Genomic DNA, 14,915 nt, shown 5'->3' with positions numbered 1-14,915 from the left:
ATAATGCAAGTGAACGCACGGAACAGGTTTTAAATACTGCTTTTGGCATTTCTCTCTCTCCGGAAGATATTAGTAGCTGCTACGTTAAACCACTCAAACAAAGAAAGGGCTCATCTCCAGTAAAAAATGTGCTTCGCGTTCACTTTGCCTCAGCTGAGCTAAAGAGGAAAATAATGTCTCACAAAGGAAAGGCAAAAGCAAAATTAACGACTAGGATTTTTGGTGATGCTACGAAGACAAATATATTCATTAACGATAGCCTAACTTCTTATAATAGAGCTTTGCTTTCAGCAGCGAAGAAAACTAAAAAAGATAAAAATTATAAGTATCTATGGGTGAAGAATGGTAGAATACTAATGAGAAAGGCTGATAATGGCGTGGTTGTTAATTTAAAAACTTTTGACGATTTGTCAAAAGTTACTTAACTTAACTTTTATATTTGTTAGTTTATTTTGAATTTTCACAACTATTTAGATAATAACAACCACGCTATAATAAGTCCTGTCAACGATATAAATTTATTGTATGATTTAAATGACTCGTTTGTTGTCATTCACCAAAACATACGTAGTCTTCGGCAAAATTTCGATTTATTGTTGTGCAATCTAGCGTTACTAAAAAACTATCCGGATCTTATTTTTGTTTCTGAAATATGGATATACTCGCACGAAATACTAGACTTTGCTATACCCGGTTATAAATTTTATGCGAACACTAATGACTTATATTCTGCAGGTGGTGTTGGAGTTTTTGTTCGTAGTGTTTACGAATGTGAATATGTTGATTACATTCTCACGAGTGCCGATGTTCTCAAGGTCTCATTAAGTATCTCGTGCAAGGTTTTCACATTTATATGTGTCTATAGGCTACATGCGTTTGCGGTTCAAACTTTTTTAGAAGAGTTTTCAGGTCTCCTTTCTTGCGAAAATGCTAGTAATGCTGTCATATTGGGTGATTTTAATTTGGATATCCTCCACCCCAATGCTATTGCAGATAGTTATCACACCTTAATGGCCAATCATGGACTTACATCGTTATTGAATGAATCAACCCGCAGTGTTTCTGGGAGCTGCTTGGATCATGTATTCTGTCGCAGTAGTATTAATACTTTCAGTTGTCTCAGAAGTTTAAATCTTGACCTCAGAATTACAGATCATACAATGACTGGTTTAATTATAAAAATGACAAATGAAAATAAAGCTAATAAGAAGAAGCCTAACTCTAACGTAACTAAAGTTACTAAAATAAATTTAGAAACCTTAAACGAACTTTTGCGGTTTGAAACTTGGGAGAAAGTTTTTTCGGAAGTAAACGTATCAATTGCGTTCAATGTATTTTTAAATATTTTAAATAGCTATATAGAGTCCTCTAGTTTTTCTTTTAGTCCCCGTAAATTGGAAACAAAATTAAAACCTTGGATTAGCAAGGAATTGGTAAAAAAAATTAATTTAAAGAATAATCTAGGGAAAAAGTGTAATAAACATCCGTCAAATGCAAATCTTCGTAGCCGGTATCTAAAATTATGTAACGAAGTGAGAAAAGAAGTACATCTGGAGCGTGATAATTTTTATCGTAAGGAGTTTAGGTCCTCTTATGGTAACCCGAAGAAAGAATGGAGCATTATTAACGGCCTTCTGAACCGGAGTTCTAAATCTAATGACTCTACGATTGTATTATGTGATGATAATGGGAAATTTTGTGACCCTGAAGTAGTAGCAAATCTTTTTAATGACCACTTCCTATCAATAGGACAAACTAATGTTTCTCAAACTACAGGCGATTTTTTATCCTTTTGATATGATATTTCAAGTGATAGTTTTTTCTTTGAGCCGTTCACCGGCATAGAAGTCTTGAAGGTAATAAAATCTTTGAACAACTCTAAGTCATGTGGATCTGATGGTATTTCGAATCAAGTTCTGAAATATGTTTCTTTAAATTTAGTTGACATTCTAACTCATCTGTTCAATAGAAGTATTTTGTCAGGATCTTTTCCCGCTGACTTAAAATGTGCTATTGTCATACCATTGTTTAAAAAGGGTGACAAAAAAGATATTAATAATTACAGGCCAATTTCCTTGCTTTCTTCTATTTCTAAAGTTTTTGAGAAACTTGTTAAAAGTAGAATCTTATCTTTTCTTGAAACCAAGAAATTTTTCAGTTCAATGCAATTCGGTTTTAGATGTGGGCGGTCAACAGAAGATGCTCTACTGGAATTTTGTTCATTTATATACAGCGAACTAGACAATAAAAATAACTGTGCTGGTCTGTTTGTTGACATCACAAAAGCATTTGATATGGTTGATCACCAAATCTTATTAGACAAGTTATATTGCGCGGGCTTTCGTGGGTTTATGTATAATTGGTTCAAATGTTACTTGTCAGGTAGGGTGCAAAAAGTAAAGGTTGGGAGTAGTTTGAGTAATCCTGTTACTATTAGCTTAGGAGTGCCTCAAGGATCTGTTTTAGGTCCGATACTATTTCTGGTTTATTTGAATTCCATATTCTCGCTCCCTTTCTATGGAAAAGTTACAGCCTTCGCGGACGACCTTGCTATTGCCTATGGTTCCTCGAACTATTTGGATCTTATAGCAGGAGTCAATAAGGACGTACATTTGCTCCGGGGGTGGTTTTCTGCTCATAAGCTTATTGTCAGTAAAAAAAACCAAGATCATGTATTTCAGTCTAATTCCAAAAATCTCACCCGATATTGACATTGTATTTCATGCCTCTAACTGCAAGCGCTTTGAACTGAATAGTTTCTTGTGCTCCACTAAATCTTTTAATTCTGAAACAGACTGTTGTCCTGAGTGCTTTTTAATTGAAAAAGTAAGCGACTTTCAATACCTTGGTGTTTCTGTCGACCAAACCTTAAGTTGGTTACGCACATTCCTCGTTTGAAATCCTACTTGCGGTCTACTGTTCGATATTTTTATGGTCTACGAAAGATTTGTTCTAACTCTACGCTTAAGACTCTCTACTACACCTTGGTTCACTCTAAGCTTCAATATGGCATAACCTGCTGGGGCGGTGCATCTTTCAATAAAATCCAGCAACTTTTAACAATACAGAAATGCATCATAAGAAAAATATGTAATGTAAATCGTTTGCACCACACCATGGAGCTATTTAGTGTTCTGGGAATTCTGCCTATAAAACATCTGTACTTCTACAAATGTTTAAAGATATTTTTCATTCGCTGTGGCTATTTACACAGCCAAGTCTCTGACACTTATAACTTGAGGAAAAACTTGCACGGCTTTGTGGCTGTTCAAATTTCTCGTACTACACACTTCAAAAACTTCTACACTATGGTTTCTTGTAAAGCTTTCAATGCGTTACCTGCGTATATTCGTGCTATTAGAAATTTGCCTAAATTTTTATCAAAAGTAAAATTGTTTCTTTTAGAGCTTTCACACGACGATATCAAAAGTTTCCTGAGTTCTGCGACTTAAAAACTTTAAAATTTAAATATATGCAATTGTTGTTAAATATTATTAATATTATTTTTTCTATAAAATTATCTTAACGTTATCACTGTTGGTTATATATCTTCACCCCATACACACTCTCTTCATTTCCATAATTTTTATCTTTTGAGATGGCATCCAATACAAAAACTTAATGTTTTTAAGGAATGCCTTACTTTTTCTTACATTAGTTTAGCGATACTAAGTATTTTAAGTTACTAATGTACTTATATGTTGATTTTGTAAGAAGAAAGAATAAATATATTATATATATTATATTATATTATATTATATATGCAAATTTGAATGTAGATCTAAGCATCAATGCTATTTCAAATATTCAAATTCGCTAAATGTTTTCAGTAATCAAAAACAGCCTACTGAGCTTTGAAAATATTAACGTAACGTTATTAATCTACTATATATTTGTGGAAGTATGTATGTATGTATGAAGGTATGTATGCATGTATGTGCCAGGTTGTAGCCTAAACGGACCGAGAGAATCGAACAAAGTATTGCCATGACACCTGGGCCTATAATAGGGTGAAAAAAGTTGCGATCCGACAAGCGGGCGTGGCACCTCCCATAGGCGTGAAATTTGTAATCAACCCTAACTTCGGAACCATAAGTCACATGAAGTTGAAATTTGATATGCAATCATATAGGTATATGTTAGGTGCTTATAGAAGGGTATATATACATAAGTTTTTAAAGGGGGCGTAGCACATCCCTTAGGCGTGGAATATTTTGTCAGCTATAACTCCGGAACTATAAGTCATATCAACTTCAGATTTGGTAGGCAGCCACTTCAATGTAGGTGCTTATAATAAGGTATATATAAATGAGTGCCGAAAAGAGGGCGTGGCACATCCAGTAGGTGTGGAATTTTGTATCAGCTATAACTTCGGAACCATAAGTCCCACGAACTTGAAATTTGGAATGTAGACATATCTATGGTAGGTGCTTATAACAGGGTATATATAAATCCCATAGGCTTGGCAATTTTTATCAGCTATAACTTCAAAACCATGTCACATGAAGCTGAAATTTCGAAGGTGTCTATAGAAGTCTATATATACATGAGTTTATATAAAAGGGAGTGGCTCATTCCATAGGCGTGGACTCTTTTATCAGCTATAACTTCGGAGCCATAGTCCCACGAACTTGAAATTTCGTATGCAGACATATCTATGGTAGGTGCTTATAACAGGGTATATATAAATGAGTTTGAAAAAGGGGGGCGGGGCACATCCCATAGGCGTGGACTTTTTTATCAGCTACAACTTCGGAACCATAATCCCAAGAACTTGAAATATGGAATGCAGGCATATCTACGGTAGGCGCTTATAGAAAGGTATAAATAAATGAGTTTGTAAAAGCGCGCGGGGCACATCCCATAGGCGTGGACCCTTTTATCAGCTATAGCTTCGGAGTCACATGTCACATGAAATCGAAATTTGGTATGCAGACATATCTATGGTAGTCGCTTATAGGAGAGTATATATGAATGAGTTTGAAAAATGGGGGGCGGGGCACATCCCATAGGCGTGGACTTTGTTATCAGCTACAACTTCGGAACCATATGTCACATGAGATTGAAATTTGGTATGCAGGCATGCCTATGGTAGCTGCTTATAGTAAGGTATATATTAATAGGTTTGTAAAAGGAGGCGTTGCAAATCCCATACGCGTGGAAAATTTATCAGCTATAACTTCGGAACCATAGGTCACATGAACTTGAAATTTGGTATGCAGACATATCTATGGTAGGTGGTTATAGTAAGGTATAAATAAGTGGGTTTGTTAAAAGGGGCATCGCACATCCCATATTCGGGGAAATTTTTATCAGCTATAACTTCAAAATCATAAGTCCCGTGAACTTGAAATTACGTATGCAGGCATATTTATGGTAGGCGCTTATAGTAAGGTATATATCAATTAGTTTTAAAAGGGGGTGTGGCCCATCCCATAGGTGTGGAATATTTTATCAGCTATAACTTCGCAGCCATTTGTCACATGAATTTGAAATTTGGTATGCAGTCATATCTATAGTAGGTGCTTATAGCAAGGTATATATAAATGAGTTTCTAAAAGGGGGAGTGGGACATCCCATAGGGGTGGAAATTTTTATCAGCTATAACTTCGGAACCATAAGTCGCATGAGATTGAATTTGACATGCAGATATATCTATGGAGGGTGCTTATAGTAGGGTATATATAAATGAGTTTGTACAAGAAGGCGTGGCTCATCCATGGTCGTGAAGTTTTTAAACTGATATAACTTCGGAACCACAGGTCACATGAATTTTAAATTTGGTACGAAGATCTATGATAAATGCTTAAGGCATATATAAAATAGTTTTTTTTAAAGGGGACGTGGCACACTCCACAGGCGTGAAATTTTGTATCAGCTACAACTTCGGAATCATAATTCAGAAGAATATGAAATTTGGAATGAATACATATCCATAGTAAGGTTTGTATATATGAGTTTGTAAAAGGGAACGTAGAGCATAGGCGAGGATTATTTAAACAGCCATAAAATGGGAACCATAAGTCAAACGGAGTGTACCGTAGTAGTAATTTAAAAATTCTATCGTTACCTTAATCCACCTAATATTAATAATGGAACAAGATTTGTAGTACAGAAAATGATGATCAGTAAATATTTGTAATGAATAAAACTCTTCCGAAATAAGCAATATATATTTGTATTACTGTTTTATATTTTGATTTGTTTACCCCGAACGACGTCGGGTGTTCTGCTAGTACATCATATAAATAAAAACAAAAAGTTTGCAGCTTTTAGGTGTAATTCACAGTAGAATACCGATGCGACTTATAATTGTGTCCGATTTCATCCATAAATTTCCAAATAACTCTTAAACTGATAATTTGATTGTAATTCACAGCAGAATACCGATTTCACCCATAAATTTGCAAATAACTCTTAAACTGATAAATTGATTGCATAACATTTTATAGCAAGTTCATAGGGAATTCGAAGACCTTAAATCCGGTGGAGAGCTTTTGCGGTGCGATAATCAGAACCCGATATTTTTGGTAAAAATTTAAAATGCTGTTTTCTCAATTTGAAAAAAATGATAATTTCGCAAATTCTTAAAACCTATTCTACTATTTCATTTTTGACCTCATATTCAGATTCTGTGAGTTATTTTACATAGCAAATGACTATAAAATTCACGATCTTCAACTATTTTGTTAAAAACTTGTTTCCCTGACTGCATATGGTTTTCTGAATTTTCAAATGCAACGTTAAGTACTTAGAGTTATCATAATCGAATAAAATTTTGCACAGCTTATTTTTAGACCAGAAGACATCTTATTTCGCCCGGCAAACTGTATATTAAAAAAAAAAAGCTGAAATAACGAACGGTCTAGTTAGCATTCCACACAGGTTTATTAATATTTCGAATTCTGTAAGTCCAAACCAATGAACAATTTCTTACAATTTAAACATGGTCAAGAAGTCTAAACCTCATTGAGCCATATGCTTTGAAAGTTTAATATGCACTGCGGAATTGCTCCGTTGTTTTAATGCCATGTCTCCGTCTTCGGGAAATGGGTGTGATTCATCTAGGAAAAATAAGAATAAGTAAAAAATATTTATCGCATATAAAAAATAATTTCACTTACCAATAAAATGAATAGTTGAAGTATGGATTGAGTATGATAATCCCTGGCCTGATTTCTTTATTATATGTAATGCTAAGTTTAAGCAACGGTTAACTGAGTTCCCCAAGCAATGGAGATATATTTCCTTGCCTCCTATGCTGAAAATATCCATACAATGCTTAGCTTGAGCCTGAAATTAAAATGTTAATTCGAACATATGTTACGAACTATCGATTGTGTGTATTTCTTTATCAAGCAAGAAGTTCTGCGCAATAATACTTCCGCCCTTCCGGCAACACTGAAAGGAATATTCTACTTAGTAAGGGTTATAATCCCTAAGCGCGGCCGAAGGCCGCCTACGAAGAAAGAAGGACTGAAAGGAGAATTCTACTTAGTAAAGCTGATGCCAGATAAAACGCTTGCTTCACTTTGAATTGTATGAAAATGCACAAAGCATGCCACATAAATCGTTGCATATTTTTGCGCGCGCTAACAATCAGCTGTTTTAATATTTGTTTTGTTTCCTCCAAATTCGAGTTTTCATGCAGAAACATAAATTTAATTACACTGCTGATATTTTTAAACCAAAAAATATAAAATCCACAGGAATTTTGACGAGTAAAAGGACAGTGCAAAATGGTTTTATTAGCCTTCATTGTGGCATATCGTTTGCGTCTCGTACTAACCCAATGTAAAATAGAGTTATACGCCTAGATTCCGCCTAGGGACATTGAAATGTAGTCGTTCCAAGAGGTTAGGATAATCAACAGATCCATTTACGATATTGGACACAAAAGAGGATGCGAGGAAGGAGAATCTACTACTCAAGGGTTTAATATCCAAAAGCAGACAGCGCGATTCAAGGAGTCGGTTCCGTAAAATTTAAAGAGCTTAAGGCAAATTTTATGAATATTTTCTGGACTCGCTCTATGCGGCTTATATATGAAGAATGGTACGGTCTCCAGATGAAAGATGAATAGTCGAGCCTTGATCTTACTAGAGAAACGTAAAAAATCTTCAATGTGTAAGGTTGATAAGAAGAAGTACTGTTACGACGAATAAAGGCTAACATTGCATAAGATTTAGAAACAATATAGTTAATGTGAGTTGAGAAACTCAATTTCGTATCAAAATAGACACCTAAATCCTTAAAATCAGAAACCGAATTGAGAAGCAACCCTGAGTTGTAATAGCGCGTAGGAAACGGATTAAATTTTCGGGTGTATGTGGAGTGAGAACACTTTTTAACATTCAGAAATAGGTGATTTTGGATGCACCAAGAATGTAGCTTGTCAAGGTCCACTTGAAGCGCAGTGGAATCATTAGAATTTTTATTTGCAGAGTATATCTTAAGGTCATCAGCATATAGAAGAAACTTAGATGTTTTGAAGCAGGAACTGATATCGTTGATGAATAAAATAAACAGCAAAGGGCCAAGAATGGTGTCTTGAGAAACGCCTGTTGTCGCTATAAAAGGTCGGGATTAGACGTTATCAATAGCGACCGCACAAAGTCTATTAGATAGGTATGATGTTATCTACTGAAGGAAGGTGGAGTGAAAACCAAAGCTAGATAATTTTGAAAGTAAGACCTTGTGAGACACTCTGTCGAAATCTTAAGAAAAGTATGTATAAATTGCATCGACTTAATACCCATCTTGGAATGTAGTAAAACAATCTCCGGTAAAAACCTAGATATTTGATGCTGTCGACCGCCCTTTGACAAAGCCATGCTGATTTTGAAATTGGTCTGTAATTCGTAACATCATTCTTATTGCCGTTTTTGAAAACTGGGGTTACAGAGCCTCTGTTCCAAACGTCAATTAACATGCCAGAAGATAAGGACATATTAAAAATTAGAGTCAGTGATTCAACCAGAGACGAACATTTCTTGAAGATAATTACTGCAAGCCCATCCGTGTCCGTTTGTTTAGAGGACTTTAAACCTTCAATGCCTCTCAAAACATCATCCTCAGTTAAAACGAGCGAACCAAACGCAAGAGAGGATTCGGGGATAGAACTACAGTCATGCATAACATCTGAGTCTAAAACGATGTGTGAACAAAACAAACTCAGGGAAATATATGAAATTATGAGCCCGTCTAGGGAAGGTTGGAATAAGATCTATACACAAATTATAAGTACGCATCTTGAAAACATTGAAAGCATTTGCAGTGTCCAAATTAGTCCAATTTTCACTTTCTAGCTGAGTTTAAATGGTCGAAATTGCATAAACTGTAATTGAAAACTTGACGCCCAATTTCTGGTGGAGCAGTAAAAAATTCATATTACGCTAAAGTTAATACTAATGGAATATGATGAGCATTAGCCTTCGAGATCGCAGAGTTGCATTCAGGCAAATGATAGTTCACTTCATTACTTAGGAATATAAGATTTAGAATCCGATTCAGACTATTGACAAATCGTCGCCTGGGTAAAAAATTGTCGTAAGCGCAATTTTAACGATTTTTAGTTCTAGATGCAGTTATATATTTTGAAATAAGGTCTTTCGATTGGTGTTATCAGTTTTCAGATATCTCCTTTAGTTTTCGAGATATTGACTACAATTTTTTCTATAACTAAGTAAAAATTTAGTTAGAGATGCAGCCATATTAAACTAATCAATATCTTAAAAATGACATTCTCCATTTTTGGATATCTCTTTTAGTTTCCGAGATATTGAGTAAAAAGTGTCGTTAATTTAGTAGATATTTTGATCACATTTTGTCGTATTTCATACAAAGTGGCTGCCAAATTGCGGACAAATGGCGCTTACGACAAAATTTTACTAAAGAAAATCCTTCATAAACTCAAAACTAATTAACAATAAACATTAAAAATTAAATAATGTAAGAGTTTTGTGAACTAGTTACATTTTCAGATACTTTGGAGAAAATCTATCTTCGCGTTTTTGAGAAATTGTATTCCAAACTTCAATCGCGATTTCCCACAACCTACCGAAATTAACATACGACAATCTTTTACCCAGGCGACGAAATGAGATTATCTTTGCTATAACGATACTTAAAATACTGTCAGCAACATTGAGTTCGCTGTCATTAGTTACATTAATTGGTAATAAGTCGGAGGAGTTATTGAAAATTCGCCAAGATATGTTACTCAAGTTAAAGTCACCCAGAACGCAGAGATGATTATCTCCTATTTTAGAACTTAAAGATATAACATTATTGATATGTGGTTTGTAAATCACCTCATTGCTCATCGGTGGAATGTAGAAGCGCACACAAACAGAATTCCACGAGGGCTGCGCACACTAACACATAGTTGGTCAAGTATAGAGTCAGAATGCTGAAGATTGACAAGAGACGAACAAAATTTACGCTGCACCGCTATCAAAACTCCGCCACGTCTAGACAAGCCAGTCCTTGATTCATCTCTGTCCTTACGAAAAACGCTATAAAGATTTCAGTCGAAATATTCCGGGTCGAAGAAATTAGGAGTAAACCAGCTTTCGATAACAAAAATGTCGTATTCTAAGTGTGAACTAAATCTGCGAACTCCGTCCGTTTTGGTCCTCATTCCGGATATATTGTGGAAATATTTTTTCAAATATTTCTTCGAGTTTTCAGCCTTTAGGTTTTGACCAACTGGATTGGTTTCCGTTGAAAGAAATGAAATAGACGTACAGTGACCTTAGCCAAATCTCAGGCCTAAGAAGCTTATCGAACAAATCTTCGGGAACACCCAGTTTAAAGTTCACTATTTTTAAAGTATTGGTTTCGACATCCTTCTTAACCAGCCTGAAGCATGACAAAAGATCTTTACTGATTCCAGAGTGCTTTTCCACATATTGGAGGATGTCATTAGGACCAACAGATGGTAGAAAAGGACCTAAATGAAGCCACTTTAGTTGTGCAGCAATAGCAACTTTTAGTTCGATGTCATTGTTAGATCCGATAACTTGCAATTCATTTTTTCTGGTACGGCGTTTATCAGAGACCTTTATCCAGTCATGATTATGGGCGCTAGTAGGAGCGTCAAGATTTATAAGATAAATAGTTGCTTGATTGTTGACAACCCTAACTCAGCAGTGGTATTCTCACATCAAGTGTTAAAACCCCTATTAGCGACGTCAGGCGCACTCACACCAGCAGACGTATGAGTGAGCCAATTAGAAACATGAATGCTAGGCGCGGAGACAGAGGCGTAAGACATCGGCACCATGTTGACTGCGTTAGAGACCTCAACTGGAGAATGATCAAAGGAAGCAGCAGGTAGCGAGCTATCAGAAGCAGCCGGAGCGACAGCAACAACAGACAAAGGCGATAATGATGAAGGTGGATCACTTAAGGGCGGCCGATTAGCTGGAGCAGCGAAGACGTCATTAGCATCAGAATTACCGACAGACAAACTCACGTCAGTAAGAGTTCGGTCGCCTTATCTTTATTATTGATATTTGAACACGTACAATGGCACGTACAGCGACGAAGCTCTTTCACTTCGACTGAGAGCGAAGCAAGCGAATTAACAATATTTTCAGCATGATTCAATAATAGAAAGGTTTTGTAATAAAACAGTCTTCTCGCTCCCACACATAAAATCGGCTCCTTTACTTGTGCAGGATGTTGCTCACTCTACAGTTTCTAGTTATTATTAGTAGTAAAACCAAAAATTCTTCATACTAAATATTCGTTGGCATCACCTGCGTTTGCGTAAATTTCTGGAACAAGTCTAGAATATCGACTGTTTTGCTATAAAATAACCAAAACTTTTTACGCTGATTTCAACGATACCAAATTTATTTGGCGCAGGTAATAAACAAAGAAGATATAAGAGGTTTATTTGCTTTGTTTACTTATATTTTTTATTATTACTTAATTCTTAAAACCCAAAAGTAGATCATGATAAAATATGTGTATCGAATTAAAGATAATAGATTGTACTTTCTAAATAATGTAAATTTCTTTATCATTAATCATGCAGTTTTTTTCAGAAAAGGTTATTTCATGAAAAAAATAACATATGTTGGTTTTTTAGTGGTTTTAGTTTAAATATATAAAAAACAATTTCAATTATGTATATCAGCTGAAAGATAAATTGATTATCTTTATGGCGAAGTTATTAGTTTTTTAATCGGTTATGTGGTTCATATGTATTTAAAAAAAAATCAAAGAATTTAATTGTAACCTTCTAAAACGTCTTTATATTTTACTTGCGCTAAATAATTGACATGGTTGAAATGAGCGTAAAAAGTTCTTTTGATCTGCATTTTTTGTTTTTGCATAGCTGAACGGTCAGTATTCTAGATTTGTTCTAGGAAATGACGAATAACTTAAATTAAAAATCTATATTTTTACGTATTGCTTAGTATTTCCATTAAAACACCAAATATATTGCAAATTCACATATAATTAATAATACACATTTTACTTCTAATTGTATACTTTGCGCACTTTCTTAGTACCTTTCTACTACCGTTTGCGCAAAAGGCGATCACATTCTCCCCTTTCTCCTACTTCCAAAATACAAATCTAGATAAAGGAGTGTCAAATTTTAGCTGTCGCAAATTACATAACCTTTGGGGTGTTCACAGTTCGTTCCAAATAGTGTTTCAAAATGTAGACGTCTACATTTTAATACGTTTTCTAACCGTAAAATCTGTGGTGTTGTAGTTTCCCACACAAAATTGGAAAACGACGCCGTCTACATTTTCTCACACTCAAAGGTATGTTTTTTACGCGTCTACATTGTGCATTTTTTTATTTATTGGGCACGTTTTCTTTATTTGCATTTAATTTGGGCGCAATTTCTGATGAAAAGAAACAAATCAAGGAAAAGAAATAACAAATATTAGGAATTGGTAATTAAGTTAAATTACAATTTTTCAGAAACAAAATCGAAAGACGACATATAAAAAATGCACGCAAAGAAGAAATGTCTGGCAACACCAGCAAAGTTTTGAGACGATTTTGCGACGACTGCTAGAAAGGGGTGCTCACAGTTTGATGCTAAAGATGTCTCAAAATGTAGACGTCTACATTTTCAGAGACAATTTGGAACGAACTGTGAACACCCCACTTGTGTTGTTGAATCATGGTTTTCAGCATACTGTTTACGCAACGATATTAGTTCAGAGTGCAGATCCTCAGTGATTTCTATCAAACGGCACTTGTCTGATTGAGGAGCATGAATTACAGTAAGAGAATGAGCTTGCTCTGGCTTAAGAGCTTTAATTTCACAAACAATTGTAGATGACGAAGTTTGCACATCAGTTACTTTCACATTTTCACCAAGCGATATAGCTGGTGCAGTCTTTTGCGGTTGTTATTGGGAAATGTTATTGACACATTCGCTTGTTTGCAGACTGGCAGAATTTGTCAAACACTGGCAATTTCACTGTTCACAAGCTTCACAGGAGGCGGAGGAGTGCGAATAGATCTCCGGCGAATGTCCGTACCCTCTTTACAAAAGTATTCGTTGTCCGAGCTGAGCAAAAAATGCAAGTCATTCGGCGAAACGCCGGCGCAATCTAAATGAAATAATTCTTTGCACTTAGCACACTGCACTTTTGCGCGACTGCGATCGACTTTTTGTCCACAAACGCACGGCATTTTAGATGAGTTTGTCGATATCAACAATAAACTTTTCAGATAAAAGAGTCTATCTCAAGCATTAAATAATGTAGACCAAAAAGGTTAATTTCACTTTGAAATACGTAAAATTAACAGAGCTCTTATCTCTTTCGCAATTTTTCATATATATTATTTCGGTTTTAAACCGAAACTGTGCATATATGTATTACTTCGTTTTTTCCATACGCATTTTTCGGTTTTCAAACGAAAGTGTGCATATGGAAAATTTCATTTTTTTTTCTCATACCCATTACTACGGTTTTGAGTAGAACTTGTGCATGTATGCATTACTTCGATTTTTGTCATATGAATTATTTCGGTTTTCAACCGAAACTGTGCATGTATGCATTACTTCGTTTTTCTTATATGCATTATTCCGGTTTTCAACTGAAACTGTGGTTTTCGTATGCATTATTTCGGCCTTTTTTATATGCATTTTTTCGTATGCACAGTTTCCATATGCAGAATTTCAGGGTGCCAACGTGTGGTGGACCCAACCAAATGCATGTATTCAACGATGTGGAAGAGAAGGTTTTTGAATTAACCGGTATTCACACAAGCACATCAGGCATCAACAGAGCTGTCTCTTTTGGTGCAGCAAAGAATGTCAGCCAGTCGTCAGTGGACTGAGTTGGACGTTTCCATGCAAGCTGTCACGGAGGTTTAAACCGAACAAAGGCGTTCCAACACACCGAGGAAACCTGACAACAAAAGTGCATCTTTGGTGCAAGAGCAAATAGATTTGCAGGAGTACATCGAACGTCGAAGAGTGCGGACGTGTTTTTAAGTTCGCTCCGTTCTCATTAAATATTGTGCTAATTTAATAAAACAAAAAAATAAATTAAAAAATAAAATAAAAAATAAATAAACAAACAAACCAAATGAAAACAGAAAGCGATGAATCAAGCTGAAAACCGAGCCCAGGAGCAACGGGAGCAAAATGAGCGCCAGCTTTCAGTTCAACGTAACAACGCATATTTCTCTATTCGGTCCCAGAGAAACAGCAGAAGCGCAAAGCCCAATCCATCGACCACCCTCAAATCTCCTCAAAATTCAAGTCAGCGGACTTGCCCTCCAAACTTACCATCGACGACTCCTATGTCTTGGAGTGAAGAGTGCGCTTCACCTGTGCCGTATCACATTTCACGCCCAACTTCTTCTTCTTCTTATTTCGCGCTGTAACCGCCTAAGCGATTTTGGCCGAGTCCAAAACAGCACGC

At 35.6% G+C, this 14,915-nt stretch overlaps 1 protein-coding gene across 1 annotated transcript; it reads right to left on the bottom strand.

Moving 5' to 3' along the window:
- Nucleotides 1-6,842: 6,842 nt before the first annotated feature.
- Nucleotides 6,843-7,307, bottom strand: LOC118734783 (ribonuclease P protein subunit p20). The gene is made up of 2 exons (XM_036464469.1): nucleotides 7,125-7,307; nucleotides 6,843-7,064 (listed from the first exon to the last, which is right to left on the bottom strand). The coding sequence occupies exons 1-2, from the start codon at nucleotides 7,273-7,275 to the stop codon at nucleotides 6,967-6,969; spliced, it is 249 nt and encodes an 82-aa protein (XP_036320362.1). The 5' UTR covers nucleotides 7,276-7,307; the 3' UTR covers nucleotides 6,843-6,966.
- Between the last annotated feature and the right edge of the window lie 7,608 nt (nucleotides 7,308-14,915).

Source organism: Rhagoletis pomonella, unplaced genomic scaffold, assembly GCF_013731165.1.
Source record: "Rhagoletis pomonella isolate Grant_MI unplaced genomic scaffold, Rhpom_1.0 Rhpom_scaffold_00002, whole genome shotgun sequence".
Classification (NCBI taxonomy): domain Eukaryota; kingdom Metazoa; phylum Arthropoda; class Insecta; order Diptera; family Tephritidae; genus Rhagoletis; species Rhagoletis pomonella.
Note: the sequence above shows the minus strand (reverse complement) of the source record. Positions and strands in the feature narration are given on the sequence as shown.

Bases quoted from the DNA above. Each gene is read 5' to 3' on its own strand.
- LOC118734783 (XM_036464469.1), bottom strand. From the start codon at position 7,275: ATGGATATTTTCAGCATAGGAGGCAAGGAAATATATCTCCATTGCTTG. The intron at 7,065-7,124 runs GTAAGTGAAATT...TATTTTTCCTAG, and splicing joins TTCAACTATTCATTTTATTG to ATGAATCACACCCATTTCCC.